This window comes from Kogia breviceps, chromosome 14 (assembly GCF_026419965.1).
Source record: "Kogia breviceps isolate mKogBre1 chromosome 14, mKogBre1 haplotype 1, whole genome shotgun sequence".
Taxonomy (NCBI): Eukaryota; Metazoa; Chordata; class Mammalia; order Artiodactyla; family Physeteridae; genus Kogia; species Kogia breviceps.
In genome coordinates, this window is record NC_081323.1 from 51,174,347 (window position 1) to 51,187,460 (window position 13,114).

The 13,114-nt window shown below is 47.9% G+C and overlaps 1 protein-coding gene across 1 annotated transcript in view; it reads right to left on the reverse strand.

Moving 5' to 3' along the window:
• Positions 1-12,710, reverse strand: part of LOC131741419 (protein-glutamine gamma-glutamyltransferase E) — a 38,999-nt gene extending 26,289 nt beyond the window's left edge. The window contains exon 1 of the mRNA XM_059038342.2: positions 12,679-12,710. Coding sequence (XP_058894325.1) covers positions 12,679-12,685 — 7 coding nt within the window. The 5' untranslated portion in view covers positions 12,686-12,710. The remainder of the gene's footprint in view (positions 1-12,678) is intronic.
• Positions 12,711-13,114: the final 404 nt, after the last annotated feature.

A 13,114-nucleotide genomic window follows, 5' to 3' on the forward strand; every position in this document is an offset into this window, starting at 1 on the left:
AGATACCAGGTGTCTTCTGTCACTCCAACACCCAGCAAATGTTTAGCTGTGTCATCTGTACTTTATATGTGCAACACCTCGGTGTTGGCCTGAGCATCCGATGCTGCGGAGGATTGTGTAACCCTGACAAGCATTTTGAGGCTGAAGATTGGGCAATCACTGGCCTGGAAGGTCTTTCAAATGCTCACTGGCAAGAGTGGTCTAAGGCCATGAGATCTCTGGATAAGACCCTGAGGACTAACACCTCAAAATCCAACCCCAAACTTCTCAGGTGATTGTGGAGGTGAGGGAGCTAAGCTGAGAAGGGTTTCAGAGAAGAAAGATTCCAGGAGATATGAGGAATTTAGCCAATTTAAACCTTTTGAGATATTTAATTCCTTTGAGTTACATTTGAGATGTTCACCACTCATTCTTCTGCAAATGAAAGTGGTCTCTGTCTTTATGATGTAGCCATGGCTATGATGGGAGTGGGGTAGCCCAACCCAGCACCAGGCACAACTCTTTTTTATAGGTGTCTGTCTGTGTTCATCAGAATATGCCTTCTTGAACTTTATATTCTGATGCCTAGCACATTGCTTGACTGTATTACTGAGGGAATACATGAACGAACAAACATAAAACTAATGTCATGCAATGACTATCATGACAAGAGCTCTAAATTTAGTCTATAAGGAAAGGTGTATATGGGGTATTCGTTCAGTAAACATATAGAGAACACATATTATTTATAGGACACTATGTAAGGCACAATGTTGGGGGTGTGAAAATGTATGAAAAGTAGTTTGAATCCTCATAGAGCTTCAGGAGTGCATAAGACAACATCAGAATGAATGGTGGAATGAGGTAAATCCAATCTGCCCCAAAAAAGGTGTCTAGGAGATGTAGGTAAGAATCACTTTCAGTTATAGGGATCAGAAAAAATTCATTGAAAATGCTGGGCCTTGAAAGAAGAGAGAATATTGTCATGTGCATTCCAACAGGCAGAGAGACCCAAGGCCCAGGAGAGCAGGTGTCTCATTTGGCTAGAGCAGAGGCTTTGCACAGAGGAGAAAGGGGAGGCAGGGAGGGTGTGGCTCCAGGGCGGGCCTAAGGCTGGGGGCTCCCATCCAAACAACTCTGGAGACAGGCAGAGGCTCATAAGAGACACTCTCTTGAGTGGGACGCAGACTCTGGAGGTGATGAGCCAAAGGCTGCTGCTGAAGCAGGGCTCAGGAGGTGATCTCACCTCCACTTGGAGTACTAAAGATTCATTCATTCAAATGTCCACTTGTCCATTCATTCACTGAACAAATGGTTATTGAAAGAATAAATTAAGTAGGTTTTTTAACTCAGGGAAACTAAAACATTCATGCAATCAAAAATATCTATTGAATGAAGGACAAGGCAAAGGGAGGGGAGGTGGGACAGAAGATGAATGCTCCTGTATGTAGACATTGAACGGCGACAGCTCAGTTCTCAGGCACCCTCTGGCAAACATCAAGCTCTACATGACTTGCAGAGAGCTGGTTTGCTAAAAGCTAAGACTCTTTAGGGCAACGTCCCCACCTTTTTTTTGTGTGTGTGTGGTACGCGGGCCTCTCACTGCTGTGGCCTCTCCCGTTGCGGAGCACAGGCTCCGGACGCGCTGGCCCAGCAGCCATGGCTCACGGGCCCAGCCGCTCCACGGCATGTGGGATCTTCCCGGACCGGGGCATGAACCCGTGTTCCCTGCATCGGCAGGCGGACTCTCAACCACTGCGCCACAAGCGAACCCCATCCCCAGCTTTTAAAGCCCTGCCTCTTACGAACTGTGCTCACTGCCTTCTGTGCATGGGATTCGGTAGAGCTTTACTCACTGTCTCGTTTTAGAAAAAAGAAGAGCTCTTAGAAATGTGTGGTCTGAGGTCACACAAGCCTCCCCGGAGATTCTTCCCTGCTCCCAAACCCTAAAGGATATGTGCCTTCTCCCCAGGAGAAGCTTATTATTCTTGACCATGGACTCTTTGAGAGCAGCAATTATGTCCCCAGACAGCCCTCAGTCAAGCACAGGGGTGAGGAAAGAGGGGTGGCAGGGATTCCCATCTATAGCCAGCTTCTGCCTTCCCTCTGACAGGCCTTTGCTGTGCCAAGGGTTATGCACTGTTTGCTATACTTGTGCCAATAACGGAGGGGTCTCCACAAATAACAAGAGTTGGCAAGGATGTGGAGGAAAGGGAACCCTCCTATACTGTTGGTTTGGAATGTAAATTGGTGCAGCCCCTATGGAGAACAGTATGGAGGTTCCTCAAAAACCAAAAATAGGGTTACCATATGATCCAGCAATTCCACTCTTGGGTGTATATTTAAAGAATACAAAGATACGAACTCAAAAAGAAATATGAACCCCAATATTCACAGCAGCATTATTTACAATAAAAAAATATGGAAGCAACCTAAATGTTCATCAACAGATGAATAAATAAAGAAGATGTGGTACGTATATACAATAGAATACTACTCAGCCATAAAAAAGAATGAAATTTTGCCATTTGCAACAACATGGATGGACCTGAAGGGTATTATGTTTAGTGAAATCAGGTAGAAGAAGACAAATACTGTATATTATCACTAATATGTGGAATCTAAAATAAAAAATGAAACGAATGAATATAACAAAAAAGAAACAGATTTACAGACAGAGGGAACAAACTATAGTTACCAGTTGGAGGTGGGGGGACAAGAAAGAGTTAGGGGATTAAGAGGTACAAAGTACTATGTGTAAAATAAATACATTACAAGGATAGACTGTATAGCACAGGAAATATAGCCAATATTTTACAGTAACTTTAAATGGAATATAATCTATAAAAATATTGAATCACTATGTTATATACATGAAGCTAATATAATATTGTAAATCAACGACACTTCAACTTAAAAAAGGATTTGTATGAAAAAAAGATGAATCAATATGCAAAAGTACACACAGCCAGTTTACATAAAGGTTTGCTTAAGTCCTGAAAAATAAAACAATTCTAACTATCAAAAAAATAGTAGTGATGTCTCCCTTTCATTCCAGAACGCAGTGGCTTGTCTGCAGGGAAAATGATGAAGAAGACTGAGCTCCAGGGTGCCTTGGCTGCAGAGACACTGAAAGGAGACAAAGGGCACTTTGCACGCACTAGGTGAAGTCCCGGGGTGACTGAGATGGTCATCTCTGCCTCTCCCAGCATGAGCCCCGGCATGAAGGAGTCTTGCTCCTTCGTGCGGTGCTCGTGGGACATGCAAGGCTTCTCTGAACTGGAGGGTGAGGAAGAGCATGACACATTTGTCATCAGTCTCCTATGTGTCAACTGCTCTTAATAGTACACAGAGCACCCCTTCAGGTGTGGGGAGGAGGGGCACCTGAGCCCTTACTGCCGGAAGGGCATCGTGTGTAACCTCTGTGGCAAGCGAGGACATGCCTTTGCCCAGTGTCCCAAAGCAGTTCACAATTCCGTGGCAGCTCAGCTAACCGGCGTGGCCGGGCACTGAACACCCGCCTGCCTGCCAGGGTGAACACAGAGCCAGCTTACCCCTCTTAAGTGCCAAAACTTTTTTTTAAAACCATTTTTTTAAACATCTTTATTGGAGTATAACTGTTTTACAATAGTGTGTTAGTTTCTCCTTTACAACAAAGTGAATCAGTTATACATATACATATGTTCCCATATCTCTTCCCTCTTGCAACACCCTCCCTCCCACCATCCCTATCCCACCCCTCTAGGTGGTCACAAAGCACAGAGGTGAACTCCCTGTGCTATGCGGCAGCTTCCCACTAGCTATCTAATTTACATTTGGTAGTGTATGTATGTCCCTGCCACTCTCTCACTTCGTCACGTCTTACCCTTCCCCCTCCCCATATCCTCAAGTCCATGCTCTAGTAGGTCTGTGTTTTATTCCCTTCCTATCACTAATATCTTCATGACATTTTTTTTTTTAGATTCCATATATATGTGTTAGCATACGGTATTTGTTTTTCTCCTTCTGACTTACTTCACTCTGTATGACAGACTCCAGGTCTATCCACCTCATTACAAATAACTCAGTTTCATTTCTTTTTATGGCTGAGTAATATTCCATTGTATATATGTGCCACATCTTCTTTATCCGTTCATCTGTTGATGGACACTTAGGTTGCTTCCATGTCCTGGCTATTGTAAATAGAGCTGCAATGAACATTTTGGTACATGACTCTTTTTGAATTATGGTTTTCTCAGGACATATGCCCAGTAGTGGGATTGCAGGGTCGTATGGTAGTTCTATTTGTAGTTAAACCATTTTTAAAATCGTTTTTGAAAGAGATGAATGTTTGTTGAATTGAGAACATTGTTGACCCTGGCGTCTGTCAGGGTGTCTATCTTTTGCAGCTCATCCTGTTCCCTTTTAATTTGCTGCTTCTAAACTCTGTGGTCTGAGAATTTGTGAAACCAGTGTTATCAGAAGTGTATGTAACCTGAGTCAATAAGCTCTGAATGGTGGCCAAGGGCCTCTCTTGTGGCATTAAAATGTATGGACTTTGTGACAGCGCTTTCAGTGGCTCAGAAGCCATTCTTCACAGAATCATGGAATCTCGAATTTTCCTGCTGGAAAAGACCTAAAAATGGGTCTAGACCAATCCACTGGTTTTCCAACAGATGAAACAGGACCAGAGAGGTTAAATGACTGGGTCAAAATCACATAGCTGTCTGATGCCCGAGCTAGCCTAGAGTAGAGTTCCCTGACCCCAAGCCCGGTGCTCATTCCACTACCTCTCACACCTCACAACATTTTCCTCAACACTTGAGGGCCCAGAAAGTCTGCTCTTTCCAGAATAATGAGCCCAGGGGAATGCTAAGAAATCATCTGGGGAAGGAAGCAGAAGATTTGGCAGGAGCTTCAGAATACTTGGGAGATACGGAAGGGACAAAGGAACATAATCAGGGTGTACTCCTTGCCCCCTGGGGTACCATATTTGGATTAAAGTGGCCCTGCTCCTTTGTGGCCTTCCCCTTCCCTGTTCATTGCCATCAGTGAGAAATAGACGTGCTCCTGAGTAAAGAAAGGTTTACATTTGCATCTTAGCCTCAATAGCTAGCGTCCCCAGAGAAGCAGCTGACTGGAGCTCATCTGCAACCTCTGGGCTCTCAGGAGAAAAATGGAATTCCAAGGGAGCTGTTAACTCTAAAATGTACTTGTGAAATAGGCCAAGCTAGAGGGCATTGGGTCTACTAAGTGTTATCAGGTTAAAGTAGAAAAGACAGTACACTGCTTTTCTTTTAGCTTTTGTCTTTCCTTTATGTTTTGCTATTTCCTGGTGGCTTCGAATGTAAAATCGATTGTTTAAAGTTTTGTTCTGAATAAATATTTACCTTTTGTATTGCTAACCCCCCCCCCCCACAAAACACCTTACACCTGTCATCGATGAAATCTTACAGAAACTGGAAACTGAGGGAGGGATTAGCAGATACACACTACTATATATAAAATAGATAAACAACAAGGTCCTACTGTATAGCACAGGAACTATATTCAATATCTTGTAGTAACCTATAATGGAAAAGAATATATATATATGTATAACCGAATCAATTTGCTGTATACCTGAAACTAACACAACATCGTAGATCAAGTATACTTCAACCAAAAAAAAAAAAAAAAAAAGGAAGAAACTGATACCTTATTTGAGGTCATATACCTAATTATTGGCAGAGCCAGGATTCTGAACCCAGGTCTTACTGAACCTCCCTGTTGCCATGGTCCCCTGTTCTCCACCAGGGAAGGGGACTCTGGCAGGACTTCCGGTTGAGAAGGCACCCAGGTAGTGAGGAGCCCTCACTGTGCATTGCCGTCCCTTCTGGCATTTGCATCCTGACACGGAGGAGACAGTGAGCACCTGGAAGTGGAAATGTGTTCCAAAAGGGCATTCTACACGGGAGGTGAGTAGAAGAGGAGCATCCCTGAATCCCGAGGGGGACGGCATGTTGAGTGCATGTTCACAAAGCCCCCAGGTGGCTCCTGCCTCCCTCAGTCACTGCCCCACTTGTGAGCCCTAGGATCCTTTCTGTCAGCCCTAAATCAAGGATCTGATGATCCTGTCTGTGGATTTTCCAGGGCCTTTGTTCTCCCACCCACCACCCCTTGGTGCAGCACTAATCACAGCCAGAGTGTTCTAGAAAGGATAGGGCAGGGGGTAGGGGAGGTGCACAGCCATCCAAGTTTCTTCTTGAGTTTACAACTTCATGGATGTTTATGAGCCTCAGAGCTGTTTTTTACACCTGCCTGGATGAAGGGCAGGGATGAAAGGAGAGTGGCTTCGCCCTTACAGTTGACTCATCAACACAGACTCTCAAAAATCAGAGGGAGAAGCCTTGGAGACGGAGCATCTCCCCACACCCTTATTCTGGCTGTGAGGACGTGGAGGCCCAGGAGGTGGTTTGCGCACAGTGGGATGTTTCTGAACTCTCATCCAGGGCCCGTCTCACAATCCCACACCGCCTCCTTGAGTCACTGCTTAACTCTACCATCAGGCCGGGGGCAATTTCCCCAATTTCTTTATCTTGAGAATATCAGTGCCGCCAGCACCACTAATGTGGTAGCAACTGACAAACGTCTATCCCAGTGTTCACTTGCTTCTTCTTTCTTGGTAATAAAAGCCCCCATGTTAATGGCCAGGCTCCCCTGCAGCTGGGGGTCATGTGAATGAGTTCTGGGCAATGACTTGTAGGTATAGTGATGTGTATTAACTTCTAGGAAACCTCTTTTTTAAAAAATTGAGGTGAAATTCACCGTTTTAACCGTTTAAAGCATACTATTCGGTGGCATTTAGTACATTCACGATGTTGTGCAACCATCACCACTATCTAGTTTCAGAACTTTTTCATCAACCCCAAATATATCCCCCACTCATCTGCAGTCACTCCCCATCCCCCCCTAACTACAGCCCCTGGCAACCATTAATCTACTTTCTGTTCCCCTGGATTTGCCTATTTTGGTCATTTCATATCAGTCGAGTCACACATGTATGTAGTCTTTGAGCCTGTTTTTTCACTTAGCATAATGTTTTCAAGGTTCATCCATGTGGTGGCATTTATCAGTAGCTCATTCCTTCTTTGTGGCTGAATAATATTCCACTATGTTTATATACTGTATTTTGTTCATCCATTCATCAGTTGAGGGACATTTGGGTTGTTTCTACCTTTGGGCTCTTGTAAATAGTGCTGCTATGAACATTCATTTGCAAGCATTTGTTTGAATACCTGTTTTCAATCCTTCTGAGGAAACCTCTTTTTCAAAACAGATGGCAAATGCCCTTAGCCTGCTTACTTCCATCTTCTTCCACATGTTGCCCCGGGTGTGGGTGTGATGTAGACTCAACTCTAGACCATGCATGCCCTCAGGACATCAGAGTGGGGACCTGCACAGAGCCCAGGCCCCTGGGGATTGTGCAGCTGTCCTCTCCGCCAGAAGGGCCTACATCCAGACCTATTGTGTAAGGAAGAAGTAGACTTCTGTCTTGTTCATTTCTCTAAGCCATTGTTATTTGGGGTTCACTGTCATTCACAGCTAAACCTAATTACATATACCTGATAATGTAACCTCCCCTTGTTCTGTGGTCCACCTTTGGCAGGGGTAACATGAGAAGCACAGAAGAGATTCCAGATTGTGAAAGCAGGCTCACCAGGCAACTGTCTCCATCCTTATCAGCTGGGCTCTGTAATCGAGTCACCTGCAGCAGGTGGGGAGGATGACTTGGTTGTAGGTGTGGGACTGGGATTTTCACCTGCTTTTCCCCGGAGGACCACAGAGAGCTGCTGGCAGGTACCCATCACATAATGATACTCCAGGGGCTGCATCTTCCCTGCCTGCCCAGACCCTATTATTCCCTAGGTCTCTTCTCTAGACTAAGATTTTTTTTTTAATCTTACAGATTTCTAGAGTTAATTAGGGCTGAGAGACATATTAAAAATCATCTAGCCAAGTGTCTTCAAGCTTTTTGTTAGAGACTTCATTAATACAGAAATACATTTTGTACATTGTTTACACACATGGGTCTATAATTGACGTAAAGTTTCACAAAACAATACTAACCCTTGCTATGTACAATGCACTGATATTTTCTGCTTTTTTTTTAAAATTTGCTGATCACAATCCGCTAAACTGATTTCACAACTTGCTAATGGGTGACAACTGGCAGCTTGAAACACATTGATGTGATCCAATATTCCCATATGACAGGAAAGAAAGCTGAGGCATTGGAAGGGGAAGCCATCTGCTGAGGTCACCGGGTAGTTTAGAGGCAGAGCTTGGCTCAGAAACCAGGTCTTAGATCTTGGTCACTGGTGGGCTGTGAGTCATTCCCAACGCCCCCCTCAGCTCCAGGCACCGGGGTGTTTCCAGCTCCTGGCAGGGCCCCCACTCGCTCCAGCCGTCACCACTCTCTTCTTTTTCTCTCTCTAGCCTGTGCTGCTTCCCTTCATCTTTCCCCCACATTCTGACATTTTCAATCACTGTGCAGCATGGGTGGTACAATTTCTTGGCACCCAGGTCGTGGGGAAATGGAGGTTCCCTGGGTGGCTGAGTGAGGGGCCGGTGAGGATCCTGGGATGAATGAGCCCTGAAGCGATGGTCCGAGAAGCCTTGAGCAAGGTCTCAGCATCTCTTTAGAAGGGGACAGTGAAATCAAACATCCTTCCTTGTAGGGTTTTTGTTGGGATCCCACGTGTGCCCGTCACTAGGACCTGGGTCTCTGGCAGGGGGATCCAAATGCCTTAGGATCCCACACATAATGGCACCAGCAACACAGGATAGAGGAGGGTTTGAGCTTTCTCATGGGCTGCCATCGAGGGCCTCAGATGTGCAGACACTGCTAAGCATGTGTGAGCATGTGTCCTTTCATAGTTACAAACCCTTCTATGTTGTCATTCTCATTTCACAGATGAGGGATTTGAAAGTCCATTCAGGTGATGTCACTTGCCAAATATCACTTGCTCAGGCAGAGCCTGGCCCGAGCCCAGAGTGGGAGCCGGTGCGGCCTGACCACACGCAATTTCCACGCTGCCACCCTGCAGCCAGCTGAGGTCGTGGTGGTGGCATGACCTGGGCACGGTTCCAGGAAGCTGCCAGAGAGAAAGGGCCACCCACAGCCTCCTCCCTGCCTCGACATTACATGGTCAGCATGAGAGGAGAGGAAGGAAGGATTCTGGGCTCCCTTCACTTCCAGAGAAAGTTTAGGATCTCTTAGACCCTCACGGAGTAGGAGCATCCCTTGGAGAATTCATACTAGCCTAAGCCCCACCACTGACCCATGAAATCAGGATCTCTGCGTTAGCGACAGCGTTGGTTTTTTTTCCCTTAAACTCTCCTGGTGACTCTAATTCGGAGCCAGAGCCGGGACTGAGAATCACTGCCTTAGACCTACATAAAGTTTACACTAATCAAAGCTCCTTTCCGTGAATTCTCTCCCCTGAGCCACACAGCTGCTCTGGGAGTGAGGTGGGGGTGGGGGTGGGGTTGGGGGCAGTCACCACCTCCTGTTTACAAAGGAGGAAAACAGGCTGAGAGAGAGGAGTGCAGACTCCTTCGGAATCCCCCTCAGCCCCTACCAGAGACCTGAGGCCCCGTTCCTTACTTCAGCAATAGGGGAAAGTATTTCCTCACTTCAGCTCACACCCCAGGCCAACATGTGGGCCCTGGGGAAGGAACCCCATTTCTCCATCTGTGGAGCGCAGTCCAGCAGGGTGGAGGCTGAGCCAAGAAGTTATCTGAGGTGAACAGAGCAGCGTGGATACGAGCGCTGAGGCTTGGAAATGGGGAAAGAGCCGCTGGCATCCCAGCTCCCAGGAAAGGGTTTCTGTGCAGACCCACAGCACGGGTCGTCTGCAGACTGGGGCTTGAGGCCAGAGAGGGTAAGTCCTGAAGCCAGAGCTCTGCCCAGCAAAGCGGCTGGCGGGAAAGCTCACCATCCCAGCGGGACAGGGCATCAGTCCCCAACACAGAGGTTCTGGCCTCCTGCAGGCAGAGGTCTGCATTCAAGTTTGAACCCTGGGGACTCTGCCTCTGACCCAGGGCCTCCGAGTGGCTTCGAGGATGGGGAGCAATGATTCCCCTCCACACTGGGCCCAGCGTCTGTGTCCACAGCCTGCATTCCTGTCTGGCGTGGGGCTCTGGCCTCGGTGCGCGGTAGGCAGATGGTGCCCGACCACTCTGTGCAGAAGGCTGCTAGGCCTTCCTCCACCACATCACCCCCCACCCCGGGAGGCGGAATAACCGCACACCTTGGATTCCAACACGAACCTTAACTTGGGAGCGAGATGCAGCCCTCTCAGACCAGCACACTGCGACCCTGATAGTCCCCTGGGTCACGCACACCCAACCACCCACATTTCTTTTCCTGTTACCTCCACCCAGAACACTCCTCACCCCAGAAAACTCCTTTTTTAAAAAAATTAATTAATTTATTTTTTTGGCTGCGTTGGGTCTTCGTTGCTGTGCGCGGGCTTTCTCTAGTTGCGGCAAGCAGGGCCTACTCTTTGTTGAGGTGCATGGACTTCTCATTGTGGTGGCTTCTCTTGTTGTGGAGCACGGGCTCTAAGTGCACAGGCTTCAGTAGTTGTGGCATGTGGGCCCAGTAGTTGTAGCTCGTGGGCTCTAGAGCACAGGCTCAGTAGTTGTGGCACACAGGCTTAGTTGCTCCACGGCATGTGGGAATCTTCCCAGACCAGGGCTTGAACCTGTGTCCCTTGCATTGGCAGACAGATTCTTAAGCACTGTGCCACCAGGGAAGCCCCCACAAAACTACTTCTGACTGAGTCCAACTTATCGGCCATACCAAGTGTCACCTGGGCTCCTAGGGTCCTTCCTACCCCAAACCATGGCCAAGATTAATCCCCTCCTCCTCTTGGCCCCCTGGCTCTTGCTTGGATTTGTAACACAGCCTAATGACAATCCACTTCGAGCCCCACGAGGGCAGAGACCGCACCTCATGATCTCTGTGCTCCACCGCACCTCGTGGCTTTTTCCCTGGGTGTCCAGTAAGTGAACCCGTTCGTTCAGGAACCATTTTCTGAAACCTGGTTGGCTGAGTGACTGGGACGGGCCAGGAACTCAGGTGTGAGAGCTGCAAAGGAGTGAAGGTGTTTCCCTGTCTCTCTTTTTAAAAATTTGATTTTCTCTGAACTGACCATCGTCCACATTCCACTGTGACCTTAGAACATCTGGTGGATCCAGAAGTTGAGCCTTAAGAGCTCAACTCCATGAGTCACAGGCACGGGCACACTGGGCCCCTCAGGATGTCATGCAGGTCTCCCGGTGGGCAGGCTACTGTGGCTGCACATGCCTCCGGAGGGTGAGCCTCTCCCGGGGCCCATCACTCTCTGTCCCCGGGTGCCCTTTCATGGCGAGAGAGCTGTGAGTACTGGAAGGAGCCTGGAAGTCTATCCATTTCAAGCCCTTTGTCTTGAATCGGGAGCCTGAGGCTCTGCTGCTGCTGAGTCTCAGGCTCAAATGAGGAACCAGGTTCAGTACTGCTTTCCTGTGTCGCAAATGTCACCCGCACTCACAAAATGTCACCCACACTCACAGATAAGCTCGGATCTGATAGTAGGACACAGTGGAAAGGGTACTGCTAGAACCGAGTCTGGGCCCTGCTATCAACTTTCTGTGGGACCCCGGTAAGTGTCTGTACCTTCCTGGGCCACCATCTCCTCCAGAGGGAGGGAGATGGCCTGGCTGACAGCTGGCATCCCCTCTTGCTAAAGTCCACAGGATCCAAACCTCCCCTTCTTAACCACCCAGCACTGCTGCGTGTTCACGGGAGGAAGCTGGGGATAAGGGAATGGTCCTTTTTGCTGCCACCCTGTCCTGGTCTTTGGGACTTCTGAAGTAACCAGCATTGCCCTTCTGCATCGTGCTCAGCGATTTCTTGGGCAAACCTTCCTGCATCCCTAACCACCATTCACAGTATTTTACCCGTTTGACTCTTGCCTTGTTTGGATTTGGTGTAGCTGCCAAACCGCTAGGCAGAGCACTCATGACAGCCAATGATTAGCCTGCTGCCTAGCAGGGGCGCCGTCAAAGCAGAGCCCAGTCCTCAAAGTGACTGCAGAGCCAGAGGACCTGAGCTCCCCAGCAGTGATTTTTCACCCCCTTCCCAGGTGCCGCTGGTAGGAACTGTCCTCGGCACACCTGCTCCTATGCTCCTGCTGGTTTCACCTCACCAAGTCACTTTCAAAGAGCTTGCTGGTGCTTCTGGATGTGTAGTTTACTTAGGAGCATTCCGGCGCTGCCGATGGTTTCTTTTAAATCAACTTACATGCTGTCACTCCCTCCCTCCCTTGTAGCCCTGAGATGCACTTTTCTTTACCAGAGTGACTGACAGCTGGTAAAACTGCACTGAGAAACACAGAAAGCAGGTACCAGCTGGCTTGAAAAGGCAAAGCTTGTCTGTCCGTCTAAGGGGCTGTGACCTCCAGCTGCGTTGAAGACCCTGCCCATTATTCAGGACTCCATCCCAAACATGCTCTATCCCCGGGACCATGCTAGAGGGACTAGGCAGCCACTGAGAAAGAGAACCCTAAAATACCAAGGTCTAGCCTTCAGAGTTCCCAAGCCAGCTGTCCCGAGCTGGACACTCTTGCCCCTCCGTCGGCCCAGAAGCATGGCGTCCAGCGGGGACTGGCAGAGAAGATTCCATGTACTCACCAGACATGTTTCACCTTCTTCTGCCTCCTCTCTGGGCTCGTCTGAGAATGGCACAGATGGTGTGGGGATACTGGCTGCTAGGATCACCTTACCATTTATAGAAGCCTCTCCTACACACCCCAGTGAGAATTCTAATGAGGTGGGTGAGGCACCAGGCCCTTCCTGTAGTACCTGTAAACGTTTCACTAACCACATACTTGTCACCCAATGGAAGGTCATGCTGCTTATGCAAGACCAGCTTGGGGAGAAGAGGGGAGATAAGAAAAAAAAATGCAGAGTTTGATCGTATGATGTTTTTTTTTTCAAGATGAACAACTTCCTGGATTATAGGCTTTAGGAAATGATGTCATGCTTTCCTTGAAGTAGCTTGTTCAGAGCTGATGCTGAGAAGTCCCCTGGGAAGGTCAAAGAAATGTCTCCCCAGAACCCAGAGCAG